Raw genomic sequence first — 19,378 nt, forward strand, 5'->3', positions numbered from 1 at the left:
CCAAAGCTGCTTAGGTTTCTATTTGTGGAGAGCACAGGGGATACCCATCGGTGTTGGGGTTTGTTGCTTCCCAAGGTGAGGGGTGCTCCTATCGGGAGGCAGACAGGGATTTCGCTTTGGTTTGAGACATTTGCACCCAGTCTTGCAGGAGCTGCTCCATCATTAGCACAGCCTCTGGCCACGTTTCTCAACTGCAGGTGCGTCGCCATGGCCGCCGTGTTCCCGTACCGCGGCGGCTGCGCGCCGGTGCCCACGCCGCTGGCGCCGCTGCCCGATTACATGTCTGAGGAGAAGCTGCAGGAGAAAGGTGGGTTGAGGCGGCCCCGGCGCCGCGGTGCTTTGCCCGGCGGGGCAGGGGGTTGATGCCGCCCGGTTCTGTGTCCGTACAGCCCGCAAATGGCAGCAGCTGCAGGCCAAGCGCTATGCGGAGAAGAGGAAGTTCGGGTTCGTGGACGCGCAGAAGGAGGACATGCCCCCCGAGCACGTCCGCAAGATCATCCGCGACCACGGCGACATGACCAACAGGAAGTTCCGGCACGACAAGAGGGTTTACCTGGGGTAAGGCAGCCGCTGGCGGGGTGTGACACCGGGGGGGAGCTGCTCTGAGGCCTGGCTGAGCATCATTGATCGTCGTTGGAGGGTGTTTACAAAGGGCTTGAAGTGTCCGCTGTGTGTACAGAGCGGCTTGATGAGCAGGGGATAATCCTCATTATATATATATATATATAATATATACATATATGATATATATTGCCTGGAGAAGAGAAGGCTGCGTGGAGACCTCATAGCAGCCTTCCAGTATCTGAAAGGGGCCTATAGGGATGCTGGGGAGGGACTCTTCATTAGGGACTGTAGTGACAGGACAAGGGGTAACAGGTTAAAACTTAAACAGGGGAAGTTTAGATTGGATATAAGGAGGAAATTCTTTCCTGTGAGGGTGCTGAGGCACTGGAATGGGTTGCCCAGGGAGGTTGTGAATGCTCCATCCCTGGCAGTGTTCAAGGCCAGGCTGGATGAAGCCTTGGGTGAGATGGTTTAGTGTGAGGTGTCCGTGCCCATGGCAGGGGGGTTGGAACTGGATGATCTTAAGGTCCTTTCCAACCCGAGCTATTCTGTGATTCTCTATATATAAGGGTATAAGGGTAGCAGTGCAGAAGGGGGTCAGGGTAGGAAGTTGTTGCTTTGAATTTAGAAGAACATTCCTCTGGTTAATGTGTTGTCTTAGAAGAACCTTGGGGGAGAGTGTGAAGTAGCCAGCATGTGGTTTTTTGCAGTATTAAAAGGTGGTGTGAGTGTTGTTTGTTATCCTCGTTGAGAGAGTTTATCTCATGCATGTCATTTCCATTCCACTAATGCATCATTCATTGCCCATAAAACCTCCAGAAGCTCACTGTTTTCATCTGTAACACCCTTAATGTGTACAATCTGTTGGAAGCCAAGCCAGTGGAACACTTTTTGGTAGTGCAATGCATGAAGCACAAGGACAGTAGGCACAGTACATGGGTTTATCACTGGAGGCCTTTATGAGCAGGTTAGATGAGCAGTTTCCAGCAGTGAAAGGTGTGGAGGTCATTTGGCTTGTGGCAGTGGATGGCTCCGCTCTTGAGAGTGCCTTCCAGCCCTCATTCTCCTTGATTCCTGATTGCAGTGCTCTGAAGTACATGCCTCATGCTGTGCTGAAGCTCCTGGAGAACATGCCCATGCCCTGGGAGCAAATCCGAGATGTTCCAGTCCTGTACCATATCACAGGAGCCATCTCTTTTGTGAATGAGATCCCCTGGGTCATAGAGCCGGTGTACATTGCTCAGTGGGGGTAAGTGCCTTCTTCCTTTGTCCTGCTGGGAACTCAGGAGCAAACATTTGTGCATCCATAATAAAAGTGGTATTTAATGGCCTCTGTGTTCCTACCAGGTCGATGTGGATTATGATGAGGCGAGAGAAGAGGGATAGGCGTCACTTCAAGAGGATGAGGTTCCCCCCGTTTGATGATGAAGAACCCCCTCTGGATTATGCTGATAACATCCTGGATGTGGAACCCCTGGAAGCCATTCAGCTCGAGCTGGATCCAGAGGAAGATGCCCCAGTGCTGGACTGGTTCTATGACCACCAGCCACTAAAAGACAACAGGAAGTATGTGCCTCTGGTACCGCAGTTCATTGAGAGGGGAGAACCAGATGCACTACATAAACTGCCTATACATAGCAGTATATAACCTTTGGTTGTGCTATGCTGGGCTGTGTGTGATGGTGGTGGTGGGGGAGAAAAGCCTGCCTTCAAGGATGAGAGGGGGAACGTGACTGTTGTAAAGCTATACCTCTTCTTGTCTGCAGCTTCCAGCAATGGGAAACAAGTCTTTGCTGCCCAGGAGGGCTGCTGCCCGTTTAACTGCTAACACTGATGTTTCTAACCGTGCCATAAAGATGACAACCTGTCTTGTCTAGTTGCAGTTTGAATTGATGCTTGCTGAGAGTGCATGTATGTTGTGTATCAGTTTGGATATGGAGGAGGAGAGAAACTGGAGCAGTCAGTATTTTCTGGGCAGATGAAGTCTGTAATGGTCTTCAGCAGTCCTGCAGCCTCTCTTTCTGCCTGGAGGGGGCCCATGTGCTAGCTGTCCTTGTTGTTTTCTGTGAATGATGGGTCATGAAAGGTGTTTGATTATTTCTGGTCCTTTGCTAAAGGCCCAGTTGTCTTCTGGCAGTGAACTGAGTGTCTGTGCTTGGTTCTTTCCCAGGTATGTGAATGGTTCAACGTACCAGCGCTGGCAGTTCACTCTCCCCATGATGTCCACACTGTACCGTTTGGCCAACCAGCTGCTCACTGACCTTGTGGATGACAACTACTTCTATTTGTTTGACCTGAAAGCTTTCTTTACCTCCAAGGCACTGAACATGGCTATTCCTGGAGGTCCCAAGTTTGAGCCTCTTGTTAGAGACATCAATCTTCAGTAAGTGTTGGTTTAGGAGGAAAAAGATAAGTGGTTATCTTGGAAAGGGCTCGAGGGTAAATCTCTCGTCTGGTGTCTTTCCTTGAGTGAGCTGTTTCTGGATCTTCACTCTCTTTAGCATTAAGTCTGTGATGTGCTTGCTGCTCTGGACACTAAATGGTTGTTAGTGTGAAGAGAAGCCTAAAGGAAGAGCATTGATATCATGTCTTCAATCAAAAATGTTTGCCTTTCTGTCCCCTGACTGCTCATGTAATCATTTCTTGTCTCTTTCAAGGGATGAAGACTGGAACGAATTTAATGACATCAACAAAATTATCATCAGGCAGCCAATCAGGACAGAGTACAAAATTGCTTTCCCATACCTGTACAATAACCTGCCACACCATGTTCACCTGACCTGGTAAGTGCAGCACCCTCAAGAGCAGGGAGAGGAGGGGGGAGCTGTCAGGATGCTCAGATGCATGTTTTGTGTTGCAGGTATCATACTCCAAACGTTGTTTTCATTAAGACAGAAGATCCTGATCTCCCAGCTTTTTACTTTGATCCACTGATCAACCCCATTTCACACAGACATTCTGTCAAGGTGAGTTGCTGTTCAGGAGAGACAGTGGTAAACCCGACTGCATGGAAGTGATGGGGCTTTAGCATCTTGCTTGCGACCTTGCTTCTGATAGCAGCACACAGGAGTGAGCATGAGCCCTTTCATAGAAAACTCCATGGTTGTCATTTTAGTCATTTCCTACTTCTGGGGCTGCACAAAGCTGTCTCCTGTGATCTCTGTAGGATAAAGTCCAATGGTAAAGTACTGTTTTGGAGCGTTCTAATAGGTTATGTATCCTTCTAGTTCCTCTTGGTGTATTCATGGAGCTGAACTTAAGCTTTGAGTCACCTCCATAACACCGAGCTCAGGGTCTGGTAGCCAGAGTTTGCCTTGTAGAGTGCTTTTTGCTTCTCTTATGCTCAGCACTGTCCCGCTTCTTCCATGGGAGCAAAGAAGTGTTCTTATTTAACGTGGAAAACTGAGCTGGAGGAAGCAGGAAACAGCGTGGTGCTTCTGCATTTCAGAGTCAGGAACCACTGCCTGATGATGATGAAGAGTTTGAGTTGCCAGAGTTCGTGGAACCTTTCCTGAAGGATACCCCACTGTACACGGATAACACAGCCAATGGCATTGCCCTGCTGTGGGCACCACGGCCCTTCAACTTGAGGTCTGGGAGGACCCGCAGGGCTCTTGATATCCCACTGGTCAAGAACTGGTGAGTTATTTCCTAGGAGAAGGGCTGGTATTGTTATCTTGAGTGAAAATTGTCATCTTACAATGAAAATAAAGACTTTCTGTGGTGCTTGGTTTCTAGAGGTTTTAGGAGTGTTTCTGCAGGTGACTTGTGCTCTAAAGATTGTGGGTTACCTGAATAAATGAGGTTTGGTTTGTCCCTAGGTACCGTGAGCACTGCCCAGCAGGCCAGCCAGTGAAAGTGCGAGTCTCCTATCAGAAGCTACTGAAATACTATGTTCTGAATGCTCTCAAGCACAGACCTCCCAAGGCCCAGAAGAAGAGGTAAGTGGAGGTCTGTTCAGTGGGGAGCTGCTGATCTGTGATGTGGATTCAGCTGACTTATCATCTCTGCTCTCTCCAGATACCTGTTCCGCTCCTTCAAGGCTACAAAGTTTTTCCAGTCCACAAAGCTGGACTGGGTGGAGGTTGGCCTGCAGGTGTGTCGCCAGGGCTACAACATGCTGAACTTGCTGATCCACAGAAAGAACCTGAACTACCTTCACTTGGATTACAACTTCAACCTGAAGCCTGTGAAGACCCTCACCACTAAGGTATCGATCCCTATGCTGTTGAGTAAAGTTTACCTCAAGATTAAATAGCTAGTATAGTGAAACATCTGCATGCTGTGCAGACTGACCAAACTGAAGCTCTTCCACTCCTATTGCATCAGTTCTGGGCTTTCTCTCTTCCAGGAAAGGAAGAAGTCTCGTTTCGGTAACGCTTTCCACCTGTGCAGAGAGGTTCTGCGGCTCACTAAGCTGGTGGTGGACAGCCATGTCCAGTACAGACTTGGAAATGTGGATGCATTTCAGGTAGGCTCATTTGTATATTACTTTTATTGTTTTTTTTTTTAAGGTAAAGAGGGGAAATTGAGGGGACTATCTGGGCTGGCTTCTGTAGGATGTCACAGTGTAAGAGAGGTGGGAACAATGAAAACATGCAGCATTGCGTGACATTCTTTTACCTGGTTTATAAGAATTGATCCTTGTATGAGTCAGTGGTAGGAGCTTTATATGGCCTAATACCCTCTGCTCCTGGCTGTAAAACAAACCTGAGGCGATGCATCTAATGTTTATTGTTACCTCTGGCTGTGCTGCCTGTGTTTCAGTTGGCAGATGGTTTGCAGTACATCTTTGCTCATGTGGGTCAACTGACGGGAATGTACCGGTACAAGTACAAGCTGATGAGGCAGATTCGTATGTGCAAGGACCTGAAACATCTCATCTACTACAGGTTTAACACAGTAAGTTCCACCTTTCCACGTGATGATGACCTCATGTCAACTGAGCAGCAGGGAGTGTCAGTAAGTGACCTGCTCTTACCGTGTCTCTGTTCTTCCAGGGGCCTGTGGGCAAAGGTCCTGGCTGCGGCTTCTGGGCTCCAGGCTGGAGAGTGTGGCTGTTCTTCATGAGGGGCATCACGCCGCTGCTGGAACGCTGGCTGGGGAATCTGCTGGCCAGGCAGTTTGAAGGTCAGCACACTGTGTAAAGCTTGGCTGGGGGAGGCGTGTGTGGTAAAGATTAATACTGCTTGCTTCCCAGCTCCAGCTTTCTGTTCCTAGTCGTGGTCTGTATTCATGCTCCATTTCAGTCCCTGTTTTAGGGCTCTTATGAGACTAGTGCCCCCAAGACAGGTTACAAATGGAAGTGGGGTTCCCTCCTCCATAGCACTATGGGGTCTATAGCCTCCTGATCTTCTACTCCAAATTCATCAGTGATGTAGCAGTGTAATTTCTTCAGATACCCTGCACCATTGCACATTCCTATACTGGGAAGAAAGGGGAGCACTGCCCAGTAATGTCAGAACTGCTGAAGTACTTTGCCCTTGCCAGGCCGTCACTCCAAGGGTGTAGCAAAGACTGTCACAAAGCAGCGTGTGGAGTCTCACTTTGACCTGGAGCTGAGGGCGGCTGTTATGCATGACATCCTGGACATGATGCCGGAAGGAATCAAACAGAACAAAGCCAGAACCATCCTGCAACATCTGAGCGAGGCTTGGCGGTGCTGGAAGGCCAATATTCCCTGGAAGGTAACTCTGTTGCTTGGCCCTTTGGTTCAGTCTTAGCGTCTCCCAGTTGGAACCGCTCTTCTGAAGGTTCCCACTGCTGCATCCCTCAAGTTCCTGTCCCTCCCCAGGTGCCAGGGCTGCCAACTCCTATTGAGAACATGATCCTGAGGTACGTGAAGGCAAAAGCTGACTGGTGGACAAACACAGCTCACTACAACAGGGAGCGGATCCGTCGGGGTGCCACTGTAGACAAAACAGTCTGTAAGAAGAATCTGGGCCGACTGACCAGACTCTACCTGAAAGCAGAGCAGGAACGGCAGCACAATTACCTGAAGGTATTTCTCTCCTGCCTGAGGTTGCTGAAATTGGTGCTGTTTTTGTAGGGAAGCTTTCACTCGCTAATGCCGGTGGTTTGGTTTGCAGGATGGGCCTTACATCACTGCGGAAGAAGCTGTTGCTGTCTACACAACCACAGTGCACTGGCTGGAAAGCAGGAGGTTCTCACCCATTCCTTTCCCTCCGCTGTCCTACAAACATGACACCAAGTTGCTCATATTAGCCCTGGAGAGGCTGAAGGAAGCTTACAGGTAAGCAGTGGGAAACGATTGCAGGGACAGACATCTGTACTGGGAAAGGCATCTGAAGCTGTTTTGTTATCTTTTAATCCCGGAATGGGCAACATCAAAACTGTACTTCTAAGCCTGGGGATGTGGACTGTGGAGAGTTACAAATCTTATCTTGATCTGCTTCATTGAACAGTATCTTGCATCAGTTTAATGTGGTGGCTGTTAGTTTGTTCATGTTTAGGTGCCTGACCTGTTCTTTCTCACTTCCAGTGTGAAATCTCGCCTGAACCAGTCACAGAGAGAGGAGTTGGGCTTGATTGAGCAGGCTTATGATAACCCTCATGAAGCTCTGTCCAGAATCAAGCGACACCTTTTAACTCAGAGAGCCTTCAAGGAGGTAGGTGTCCTGCTGAAAACCAGACCGTACTCAAAGTTACACTGTGTTCAGGATCTAAATGGTGCTAAGACTTTGTTTGCTGTCAACTGTAAGTCTCAGTTTTGCCTCTTCTTTTCTAGGTGGGTATTGAGTTCATGGATCTCTACAGCCACTTAGTTCCTGTTTATGATGTTGAGCCCTTGGAGAAGATCACAGATGCTTATCTGGATCAGTACTTGTGGTATGAAGCTGATAAGCGAAGACTTTTCCCTCCATGGATCAAACCTGCTGACACTGAACCTCCTCCACTGTTGGTGTACAAGTGGTGCCAAGGTTAGTGGGGTCTTGTGTTCCCTCCAAAAATGCGTTTTCTTATGGGAAGCTTGCTTCCTTTAAGTCACCTTGGGAGCTGAGTTTTTGTATTTGCAACTTGCAACCAATAGTCCTTACAATCAGACACTGTATTTTATAGGTTAATACATTTAGGTACATAGTGGAGGAGGATAAGAACCTCCATAGCACGTGGTTGACTTACATATTTATGTTCTGGATAGACTGGAGGGACCAGAGACTGAAAGATCAGGCATTACAGGAGCTATGTTCTGCACTCTGACATGTCACATAAAATGATGTGCATGTTTGTCTCCCCAGGCATTAATAATCTGCAAGATGTTTGGGAAACAAGTGAAGGTGAATGCAACGTGATGCTGGAGTCTCGATTTGAGAAGATGTATGAGAAGATTGACCTGACGTTGCTCAACAGGCTGCTGCGTCTTATCGTTGATCACAACATTGCTGACTACATGACAGCCAAGAACAACGTGGTGATCAACTACAAGGTGAGGGTTGCTGTCAGGACTATAAAATGGAGAGGTTTTGGAGCCAAGACTTGCCAGAGAAGTGATAAGGGAATAAGAAAACCCTTTCTGGGTCCTGCTAAAGAGCAGCTGCTCAGGTAAAAGGTCTCTGATGTGTTATGACACTCGCAATTCCCTTTTGTTTTCCTCAGGACATGAATCACACAAACTCCTATGGGATTATTCGTGGACTGCAGTTTGCTTCCTTCATTGTCCAGTATTATGGGCTTGTGATGGACCTGCTGGTGCTGGGTCTGCACCGTGCCAGTGAAATGGCTGGGCCTCCCCAGATGCCAAATGACTTCCTCAGCTTCCAAGACATTGCCACTGAGGTGGCCCATCCCATTCGCCTCTTCTGCAGATACATTGACCGCATTCACATCTTCTTCAGGTGAGCCTGTGTTCTGGCACCTTGCAGCAGATGCTGTGGAAATGGGAATTAGTGTGCTCCTACTCCAGGTTTTTGCTCAGAAAGATTAGGAATATTGGAACTTGCAGATTTCCCAGAACAACTGGGTGCCCACATGCCTCCTCTTGCTTTCTCAGTTCACTGTCCTGCAGCATCAGTGGCCCGGTAGAAAAACAGCAGTGTCATGTGTTCTGTTCTTGCAGATTTTCCACTGCTAAAATAAGCCTTTTGTGGCTTCCCAGCAAGTGGACATGGAATTTTATGTCTGTTCATGGAGAAACAGCCCAAATAGTCATGAGTTGTTGTAAGCGAATGAAACTGAAACTGCCTTCAGTGGGAGGATACAGGAAACGGGTCATTACCTTCAAACATGCTGTGGGAAACAGCAACCCCTAAGCAAGTCTTTATCTGTCTGGTGTCTTGAGAAGTTGATCGTGTAGATCACACAGCTCTTCTGTGTGTTTCCAGGTTTACAGCAGATGAGGCGAGAGACTTGATTCAGCGCTACCTGACAGAGCATCCGGATCCCAACAACGAGAACATTGTGGGCTACAACAACAAGAAGTGCTGGCCCCGGGATGCTCGGATGCGCCTCATGAAACACGACGTGAACCTGTAAGTGCTGCACCCCGGGGAAAAACTACCTGTAATAGGTAACAGGTTGAGACTGATAGGAAGAAAAGTAAGAGTAGGTGAGGGGTCTGTGCTGTGGTTCTGACAGAGAGTGATCGGTGTTAGAGCTGTAGTGTTCCTCTTCACTGACAGCCTGTCACCGTGCGCATCTTGTTTTCCAGAGGTCGTGCTGTGTTCTGGGATATCAAGAACCGTTTGCCTCGCTCAGTCACCACAGTGCAATGGGAGAACAGTTTCGTGTCCGTTTACAGCAAGGATAACCCCAATTTGCTGTTTAACATGTGTGGGTTTGAGTGCCGCATCCTGCCCAAGTGCCGCACCAGCTACGAGGAGTTCACCCACAAGGACGGTGTCTGGAACCTGCAGAATGAGGTAGGGTGAGGGTTTGACAGGGTGGGAGAGCAATCCCTCTGTGGGCTGTGTCTGGCGTCAAAGCAGGGCTTGGAACTGCCTATGGGAGGGGGGTAACTGCTATTTGCCAGCTGCATAACTGGCAGCACAAATGAACTCGGTATGAATTTTCCTTGCTGGGAGGGATGGAAAATCCTTGGCTGGGGATGGTGGGGGCCCCGAAGGTGCAGAGGTGCTGTTCAGGCTCTTCTCCTCCCCGTGTTACACAAATGCCTGATGGCAAGAGCTTAGCTTATTGTCTGTATTGGAGAGAGGGCCCCCAGGAAGGAACTGATGGGGCTGTGCTCTTGCAGGTCACCAAGGAGCGCACAGCTCAGTGCTTCCTGCGTGTGGATGATGAGTCTATGCAGAGATTCCACAACAGAGTGAGGCAGATCCTCATGGCATCTGGCTCCACAACCTTCACTAAGGTAAGGTAGGAGGGAGATGAATGTCAGAGCTTTCTGCAGATGCTTGGAGAAGAAGCTGAGAACTGATCCTTGCTTTCCTTTCTAGATTGTCAATAAATGGAATACAGCTCTCATTGGCTTGATGACTTATTTCCGAGAAGCTGTTGTAAATACCCAGGAATTGCTTGATTTGCTGGTGAAGTGTGAGAATAAAATCCAGACTCGGATCAAAATTGGCCTGAATTCCAAAATGCCCAGTCGTTTCCCACCAGTGGTGTTTTACACCCCTAAAGAGCTGGGGGGGCTCGGCATGCTCTCCATGGGCCACGTTCTCATCCCGCAGTCTGACCTGAGGTGAGTTGGGCTGCTCTGATGCCTGCATGGGATGAGGGTTCTGTTAGGTGCTCTTTGCCATAAAAATACCTGATTCTGCCATGTTCAAGAGCTATGTTGCCTCTACAGCAGGGAATGTCAATGTGACCTGTAAAGTCTTGTGATGCCTACTTCACTCTTGTGCCTCTGTGCTCCAGGTGGTCCAAGCAGACAGATGTTGGCATCACTCACTTCCGCTCAGGAATGAGTCATGAGGAGGACCAGCTCATCCCAAATCTGTATCGTTACATCCAGCCATGGGAAAGTGAATTCATTGACTCTCAGAGAGTGTGGGCAGAATATGCCCTGAAGAGACAAGAGGCTATAGCCCAGAACAGGTGGGTTTCAGTGTGCAGGCAGATCCCTGTGTGTGAGGGCAGGCAGGGGTGTGAAGTCTTGCACCGTCTCGGTGTTCTGGAGACCTGTGGTCTGCCTGCAAAGCTTCTGTCTTACCTCTGGAGGAGGTGTGGACTCTGCATGGAGAAAGTGCCTCAGTGGCACAGTTCAAGGGAAATGGTGGTGCCAGAAGCTGACACGAGACCCATGTCTTTTGGCCTTTTGACACCAGCATGTTCCTAGCCATGGCTGTGGGCACTTTGCTGAGCCTCTTAGTGCTTGGCATTGTAGAGCATCTCCTTCCAGAGCCCCGAGGTCTCTGCTGTTTCTGTCATCTCCTCCCCTGAAACGCTCATTAATGAATTGCTGTAGCACTGAGAGGTAACAAAGAGTGGGGATTTTGTTTCTTCCAGGCGCCTGACACTGGAAGATCTGGAGGACTCATGGGACAGGGGAATTCCTCGTATCAACACCCTCTTCCAGAAGGACCGGCACACCCTAGCTTATGATAAAGGATGGAGAGTCAGGACTGACTTCAAACAGTATCAGGTATGGACTGGGAGTTTCTCTGGCTGAATGTGAGGATCACGTACCTGTTCCAGACCATGTCCTTTCACTTTGCATGATTGTGAGTGCACTTCCTTGTCTGTCTGCTGCAGGAAGAACTTCTAGAGCCATGTGTTGGGACTGGTAGAGGCTGTTGAAAACCAGATGCTCCAAAATCTGTAGCTAGCTGCTCTTGAAGTGTTTGGATGGGTTACAGTGTCTTGGGGAATACCACTCTTTGTGCAACTGAGTGTTAGAAGAGATCGGTTCTGGAGAGGGGAAAATAGGCCCCAAAAGAAACATTCCAAAATCTGAAGTTTTAACAGCAGTGGAAAAATTCATTATTTACAACCTGTAATGATAGCTCTGTAGAAGGTCAGTCCCTGAGAGATCATCATCATCATTCTACCCAGTCTGAATCGCATAGCAGTGCTGACTGCACTGATGTTGTAAGTGAACTGTGTCCTCCAGTACAGCAGGCATGAGGCTGTTCACCTGGACTCTGACATTATCATCATCATCATCATCATCTTGGTTCCTACAATGAGTGCAGGCAGGTTAAATGATCTGAACACAAAGCTGCTCACTATTCTGCTCTTGTCCCCAGGTCCTGAAACAGAACCCGTTCTGGTGGACCCATCAGCGCCACGATGGCAAGCTCTGGAACCTGAACAACTACCGTACAGACATGATCCAGGCACTTGGTGGAGTGGAAGGGATCCTGGAGCACACTCTCTTCAAGGGCACTTACTTCCCCACATGGGAGGGTCTCTTCTGGTAAGAGGAGCCTTGGTGTTGCCTTGTCTTGCAAATTTGGTGACCAGGAGGAGTCCTTGGCTCAAGATGTACTGATTCTGTTGAGCCTTTTCCCATTTTCAGTCATCACTCGAGCACACTGTGGATATAGCTCGGTTAGGAGAGTACCTGGGGCTGGGCTGTAGCTGAACTCCAGGATGTGAATCCATGTCTTTACATGAAACAGTCTTCCCCATTCCTTCTGTGTGTGTTCCCTGCCTCTATTACTCGTCCCTTATTTCTGCTAACTGCCATGTTCCACATCTTACACAACTGATTGTCTGCCCTTTCTAGGGAGAAGGCCAGTGGCTTTGAGGAGTCTATGAAATGGAAGAAGCTGACAAATGCCCAGAGGTCGGGTTTGAACCAAATTCCAAACAGAAGATTCACCCTGTGGTGGTCACCTACCATTAACAGAGCCAATGTAAGTGCCTGGAGTTTGTACCTGTAGGAACTGCCACTGGAATAAGAGCAGTGAATAGATCTAACTCTTCAGAACGTGTCTTAGAGATGAACTGAACCTCTTTAACAGAGCTGTTGTATTCTAAACTTCATCAGTGATACTGCTTGTTCTCACAGCTGCTTTTCCTTTGCAGGTGTACGTTGGGTTCCAGGTGCAGCTAGATTTGACAGGCATCTTTATGCACGGCAAGATCCCCACGCTGAAGATCTCTCTCATCCAGATTTTCCGAGCTCACTTGTGGCAGAAGATCCATGAGAGCATCGTGATGGATTTGTGTCAGGTGAGCAGTGTGTTCACTTGGTTTGGTTCTGTGCAGTGCACGTATGCTCCTCATGTGCCAACGGCCTCTTGCTAGTAACAGAGATTGTCCAAGGGCTGTAGCAGGCCTAGCCCTTCTTCCCCAGTTGACAGAGAAGGGGAGGAGATGGGTTTTTCCTGGGTGCCTGTTTTAGTTCAGTGCTGAGGGTAGATTCTTTAGCAAGGCTGCTTGAGCACAACCCATCTTCGACTGCCTTTTCCCCAGGTGTTTGATCAAGAGCTGGATGCTCTGGAGATTGAGACAGTGCAGAAAGAGACAATCCATCCCAGGAAGTCCTACAAGATGAATTCCTCATGTGCAGATATCCTTCTCTTCGCTTCGTATAAGTGGAATGTGTCACGTCCATCGTTGCTTGCAGATTCCAAGTGAGTGTTTCCCTTTTCCTTCTCCTTGATCTTGCTGTGGTGCAGAGCTGCTGAACCTGTCATCCTGAACCAAAGCTTCTTTATATCTCTTGGGCACGTAGGGTTGGTTTTCACTGGGGACACATGAGGACATGCTTGGCAAAGTCCCGGCGTGGTTTGGGCAGATGGTTGCAGCACCTTCTAGCACATCATGAAGGCTCTTTGCTCCTGTTTTCTCCTCCAGTTGACCCTTCCTCTAAGCCAGAGCTCAGGAACTGTGAAGTGTTCTTCAGGAAACCCCACAAAGCTGTGGTGTCCTAGGGCCAGAATTTGGAGTGAATCAGACCCAATTCTGTACCCGTGCTGTGTTCAGTTTGACTGAATCCTCAGCAGACAATCCCTAGGGGAGATGACCATCCTGACTATACAGTAGAGGAGTAACTGCTTTGTCTAAACCTACAGCTGAACCCCATTGTCTGAGGGTTTCTCTTCAGTGCTTCTGCATCCAGCTGCTGTGTGAAGGGAGCAGTAGAGTCCCTTTTCAGGATGGCTTCAGAAGGATCTCTCTGTCAAAGACACGTAGCAACTGCAGGGGAGTTTTGTGCAAGATGAAGTTGTTCTGGCTTGCTTTCCCCTTAGGGATGTGATGGACAGCACCACCACTCAGAAGTACTGGATCGATATCCAGCTGCGCTGGGGAGATTACGATTCCCATGATATCGAGCGCTACGCACGAGCCAAGTTCTTGGACTACACTACAGACAACATGAGTATCTACCCATCCCCTACTGGGGTGCTCATTGCCATTGATCTGGCCTATAACTTGCACAGGTGAGATCTTTAAGTGTAATTGGTAGTTTGTGGCTGTGTCTTAGTGTGTCTCCGGACTGGGTTGTATCCTAGGCAGGAGGCTGGAGGGGAGAAAGCAGAAGCTGGAGGGGTGCAGTGAATGGGATATGACACCTAGTCAGTCCTGTCAGGTTGAGCCATGCCTGCTTCTTCCATAATAATGGTTCTCCCAGCTCACTAATCATTTGTTCTCTTAGGAGATTAGACTGTTCTTGGAGCTGAAGGGTAGGCCTTGTATTAAGGCTCCCCATAAGTGGGGACAGTTATTCTTCACTTGTGAGGGGAAGGTTTCAAGTCCCAGCAAGCAGGCTTCTGCTCCAGTATACTTGTTAGAGGAGATATGGCTTTTCTGGGGCTGCAGCATGTGTGTGCTGTGGCTTCCCACCGAGAGGAGGTGTAGGAAAGAGCAATGGGTAAGCAGCTCCCAGGACATAGGAAGAGAAAACATAGCGTAGTACTCAGCAGGCAGAAAGGTGCCTGTCTGCTGCATGGGAAGATGTGTGGCTGTTGTCTCTGCATCTCACAGCTGATGGCAACTACTGCATCTTCTGTTTGTTCTCTTCTTCAGTGCTTATGGGAACTGGTTCCCTGGGAGCAAACCTCTGATCCAGCAGGCCATGGCCAAAATCATGAAAGCAAATCCTGCGCTCTACGTGTTGAGAGAACGGATCCGCAAGGGGCTGCAGCTGTACTCATCCGAGCCCACAGAGCCGTACCTCTCCTCCCAGAACTATGGAGAGCTCTTCTCCAACCAGATAATCTGGTTTGTGGATGACACCAATGTGTACAGAGTGACCATCCACAAGGTGACGCCAGAGGAGGATCGTGGGGGGGAAAGGACAGGGACTGTCAATGTCCTGTGCTCAGGGTGGTTGTGGAGGCTTTATCTCCCTCTACTTCTGACTTTTGTTTGCTTTCTCAGACTTTTGAAGGGAATTTGACCACAAAACCCATCAATGGAGCCATTTTCATCTTCAATCCCAGAACTGGACAGCTCTTCCTGAAGATCATCCATACCTCTGTGTGGGCAGGGCAGAAACGTCTGGGACAGGTAGGGCCTGGCTGCTGCTGTGCTTTGGGCTGGGGGCTGGGGATGGGCTCTGACTGCTTGAGACACTCACTTGAGCAGAAAGCAGCATGAGAATCTTCACCTTCCTGCCTCTTAACAAGTGTGGAGCTGCAGTGTCTGGTGTCTCACGTGTTCTCAGGGAAGTGCTAGCATGGGATATAAAAGTAAAGGAAAGCAGGCATTGATGTTGCAAGGCTTTTGAGGCTCTGAGGTGGAAAGAGCTGACATCTTCAAGCAGGGCTTGAGAAACAGGGCTGTGCTCAGCGTTACAGCAAATCACATTGCACTTGGCTGTACATCCAGTGCAGTGAGAAGACTCTCAGGTGGCAGAGCCAGGGAGGTGGTGTAGGCAGCTGGTTTTTCTGAGCCAGTCAGGGGTAACTGAGCTCCAGGAACAGGAACTCTGAGACCAGTAAGAAGGAAATGCTGGGCCTTGACACTGATCTGGAACAAGCCATACATTCCAGGTGTATTTATAGAATTTGGCTTGAGTCTCTCTCATTCCCATGGAGACACTGCTGTTAGCAGAGAGAGGTCTCTAACCCTGCTGTCTTCCTGTAGCTGGCCAAGTGGAAGACTGCTGAAGAAGTGGCTGCCTTGATTCGATCGCTGCCTGTGGAGGAGCAGCCTAAGCAGATCATAGTGACACGGAAGGGCATGCTGGACCCACTTGAGGTAAGAATGCAGAAGACAGGTGACAAGACAGTCCTGTGAAGGACTTGATCTGGACCAGTGTTCTGTGGTAGTTGTGAGCTAATTCCTCCTCTTCATAAACCCCAGGTGCACTTGCTGGATTTCCCCAACATCGTGATCAAAGGCTCGGAGCTGCAGCTGCCCTTCCAGGCCTGTCTGAAGGTGGAAAAGTTTGGGGATCTCATCCTGAAGGCTACTGAACCCCAGATGGTTCTCTTCAATCTCTATGATGACTGGCTGAAAACCATCTCTTCCTACACGGTGAGCACAGCGTGCCTAGGCTGCATTTTGCTTTGCCTCTGCTGCATGAGGCAGGAGCCAAGGCTTCAGAGATCCCTCACGATTTGCTGCTTGGGAGCACTTAATCTCTGAGTCTGCCTGGGTTTTCCTTCAGATTGAGTCCATTGGCACTTCCCATGCAGTGCCCACATGCCCACAGTGCTGGACAAGGGCCTTGTGTATTTGTTTTCCTTGTTCTAACTGCATCTCTCTTTCTCCTCCAAGGCATTCTCTCGTCTGATTCTGATTCTCCGAGCGCTTCACGTGAATAACGATCGAGCCAAAGTCATTCTGAAACCAGACAAGACAACCATAACGGAGCCTCACCACATCTGGCCAACCCTGACAGATGAGGAGTGGATCAAGGTGGAGGTGCAGCTGAAGGATCTCATCCTTGCTGACTATGGCAAGAAGAACAAGTAAGTTAATGTCCAGCTGCAAGGGTCCTGTCAGCTTTTCCTTCCTGCTCTAAAGGCTGTGAACACGGTGCTGCTTGTGGAGAGTAGAAGACTTACAAGGGCCTTTTGCAGTGAACTGTCAGCTTTGTAGGGAAACTGGTTATCATTACAGAATCATAGAATGGTTTGGGTTGGAAAGGACCTTATGATCATGCAGTTCCAACCCCCTGCCATGGGCAGGGATGCCTCACCTAGACCATGTCACCCAAGGCTCTGTCCAGCCTGGCCTTGAACACTGCCAGGGATGGAGCATTCACAAGTTCTTTGGGCAACCTGTGCCAGTGCCTCATCACTCACAGTAAAGAACTTCTTCCTTATATCCAGTCTGAACTTCCCCTGGTCAAGTTAGAACCCATCGCCCCTTGTCCTATCACTGCAGTCCCTGATGAAGAGTTACTGTTTATTGCCTTCTACTAAGGCAGATGAAAGTGTCTGCACCAAAGCTTTCTGATCCGTGCATCCTGTGATTTCCTCCCTCATGCCTATAAAGCTGTGGTCTCATTTTTCACAGTGCCCCAAGTGGATTTTCTGAGCTTGTGCTCGAGTGCCAGGGGTCCACAGTGTGCTCAGAAACACCTGACTTTTGGGTATTCTTCCTCTTCCAGCGTGAACGTCGCATCCCTGACGCAGTCAGAGATCCGAGACATCATCCTGGGCATGGAGATCTCTGCCCCCTCGCAGCAGAGGCAGCAGATAGCTGAAATTGAGAAGCAAACCAAGGAGCAGTCACAGCTCACAGCCACCCAGACCCGCACGGTGAACAAACACGGGGATGAAATCATCACCTCCACCACCAGCAACTACGAGACCCAGACGTTCTCCTCCAAGACCGAGTGGCGGGTCAGGTAGGCGAGCAGGCAGGGCTGTTGGGTGGTGCTGGGGAAGGGATCTGTGCACCCTTTAATCCTCATCCCTCCTCTTCACAGAGCCATTTCTGCTGCCAACCTCCACCTGCGAACAAACCACATCTATGTTTCATCAGATGATATCAAGGAAACGGGCTACACGTACATCCTGCCCAAGAACGTGTTGAAGAAGTTCATCTGCATCTCCGACCTGCGGGCCCAGGTGGGCGTGCAGGGAGTCTGTGACAGCTGTACCACACTCTCCTGGGGCACACACCAGTCCTGGGCAGTCAGGATGTACTGGGGAGACAGGCACTGGTAATGCAGCTGAGCACACAAGTTCTAGATGGGGCTGGATGGTTCCTTGTGGCCCCGACTTGAGGGGAAGCTCAGCATGTAACCAAACCGAGATGCTCTCCTCTAGTGAGAGCCTGTGGGCTGAGAGATCAGCTCCTGAGGAGCTGAGGGCTCTCACACGGTTACACAGAGGTCTCGTCTAGGCTTCTAAGGCAGGTGTCTGTTCCTAGATTGCAGGTTACCTGTATGGAGTGAGCCCTCCTGATAACCCCCAGGTGAAGGAGATCCGGTGCATTGTGATGGTGCCCCAGTGGGGCACACACCAGACTGTGCACCTCCCAGGGCAGCTGCCACAGCATGAGTATCTCAAGGTGAGTTGGGCTGTTGGAGATGAGGGACTTGGAGATGCCAGCCTCATCTGGGGGCAGGCAAAGGGAAGCCTTTGCTCCCTGTGTGCTTGTTGGCCTGGTTTTAAATGCCTTTTATTCCTCTCTCAAACTCCTTTTGGTCAGGAAATGGAACCTCTGGGGTGGATTCACACCCAACCAAACGAGTCCCCTCAGCTCTCGCCGCAGGATGTCACCACCCATGCCAAGGTCATGGCTGACAACCCCTCCTGGGATGGGGAGAAGACCATCATCATCACCTGCAGGTGAGAGGCAGGAGGCTTCTTGTGCCCTCTCTGCCAAGCTGCAGTGCTTGGGAGCATGCTGAGGTCTCAGTATGTGGCAGAAAGGCAGTGTTGGCTCATTCCTGGTTTCCCTGTTCTGCCTTGGATCAGTCTGACTTCCCACATCTCTTCTTCCTTCCAGTTTTACACCAGGCTCCTGCACGCTGACAGCCTACAAACTGACCCCGAGTGGCTATGAGTGGGGCAGGCAGAACACGGACAAGGGGAACAACCCCAAGGGCTACCTCCCATCCCATTACGAGCGGGTGCAGATGCTGCTCTCTGATCGCTTCCTTGGCTTCTTCATGGTCCCAGCACAAGGGTCCTGGAACTACAACTTCATGGGTGAGCTGCCCTGCTGGCAGAGGGGCAGGAGGGGGAGGCAGTGGGGATAGCTTGGGGCCCCCAAAACAAGAGGGATGTGGAGCTGTTGGAGCGAGGCCATGGGGATGCTGCGAGGGCTGGAGCAGCTCTGCCCTGGAGCTGGGCTGGGTCAGCCTGGAGAAGAGAAGGCTCCTGAAGGGGAGACCTGAGAGCAGCTCCAGTGCCTGAAGGGGCTGCAGGAAACCTGGAGAGGGGCTTGGGACAAGGGATGTAGGGACAGGCCAAGGGGAATGGCTTTAACCTGCCAGAGGGGAGACTGAGCTGAGCTCTTAGGCACAAGCTCTTCCCTGGGGCAGGGGGTTGGAACCCAAGCCAGTCTGTGATGCTATGAGAAGGAAATAGCTCTTCAGCAGCGTGTTCTTTACACATCCTTTAAGCATGATCTGCTTTAAAGCTTGTCATGTGCGGGTCGAGGGCAGGAGCCCTTCAGGTGGGTGATGTTCTCTCTCTCTCTCCCTGCCAGGTGTGCGCCACGACCCCAACATGAAGTACGAGCTGCAGCTCGCCAACCCCAAGGAGTTCTACCACGAGGTCCATCGCCCTTCCCACTTCCTCAACTTCGCCCTGCTGCAGGAAGGGGAGGTCTACTCCGCCGACAGGGAGGACCTCTACGCCTAGTGCTGCCCTCGCCCCGGCTCCTCGTACTGTTGATATTCAACAGCGTGTGTGTTCTGCGTCCCCGTGCCCGCACAGCCCCTGCCCCTTTCCCCCTCCTCCTCCTCCTCCTTGTGCCCCTTCCGTGTCTCAATAAATTTTGTACGAACGGGATCGCTACCGGTGAACCCCGC

General features: G+C 50.1%; 1 protein-coding gene across 1 annotated transcript; it reads left to right on the forward strand.

Moving 5' to 3' along the window:
• Positions 1-197: 197 nt before the first annotated feature.
• PRPF8 (pre-mRNA processing factor 8) lies at positions 198-19,302 on the forward strand. Its single transcript, XM_057399472.1, has 42 exons — positions 198-307; positions 390-558; positions 1,649-1,813; positions 1,912-2,130; positions 2,735-2,947; positions 3,222-3,347; positions 3,425-3,530; positions 4,013-4,203; positions 4,386-4,505; positions 4,585-4,774; positions 4,916-5,035; positions 5,332-5,466; positions 5,565-5,694; positions 6,055-6,251; positions 6,359-6,565; positions 6,654-6,817; positions 7,067-7,193; positions 7,313-7,505; positions 7,824-8,011; positions 8,182-8,420; positions 8,907-9,053; positions 9,233-9,443; positions 9,776-9,892; positions 9,978-10,225; positions 10,402-10,581; positions 10,993-11,128; positions 11,733-11,902; positions 12,215-12,344; positions 12,517-12,663; positions 12,907-13,067; positions 13,686-13,877; positions 14,464-14,701; positions 14,818-14,946; positions 15,526-15,639; positions 15,745-15,918; positions 16,162-16,355; positions 17,000-17,239; positions 17,321-17,462; positions 17,767-17,907; positions 18,049-18,188; positions 18,349-18,551; positions 19,054-19,302. The coding sequence occupies exons 1-42, from the start codon at positions 208-210 to the stop codon at positions 19,206-19,208; spliced, it is 7,008 nt and encodes a 2,335-aa protein (XP_057255455.1). The 5' UTR covers positions 198-207; the 3' UTR covers positions 19,209-19,302.
• The last annotated feature ends 76 nt before the right edge of the window (positions 19,303-19,378 follow it).

The sequence above is a fragment of the Pezoporus wallicus genome, unplaced genomic scaffold (assembly GCF_028554395.1).
Source record: "Pezoporus wallicus isolate ANWC-B61680 ecotype Strahan unplaced genomic scaffold, APGP_CSIRO_Pwel_v1 contig_8143, whole genome shotgun sequence".
In the NCBI taxonomy this organism is placed as follows: Eukaryota; Metazoa; Chordata; class Aves; order Psittaciformes; family Psittacidae; genus Pezoporus; species Pezoporus wallicus.

Coding starts and splice junctions, on each gene's coding strand:
- PRPF8 (XM_057399472.1), top strand. CDS start 208: ATGGCCGCCGTGTTCCCGTACCGCGGCGGCTGCGCGCCGGTGCCCACG. Junction 13,878..14,463: donor CTGGCCTATAACTTGCACAG/GTGAGATCTTTA, acceptor TCTCTTCTTCAG/TGCTTATGGGAACTGGTTCC. Junction 17,463..17,766: donor TCTCCGACCTGCGGGCCCAG/GTGGGCGTGCAG, acceptor GTCTGTTCCTAG/ATTGCAGGTTACCTGTATGG.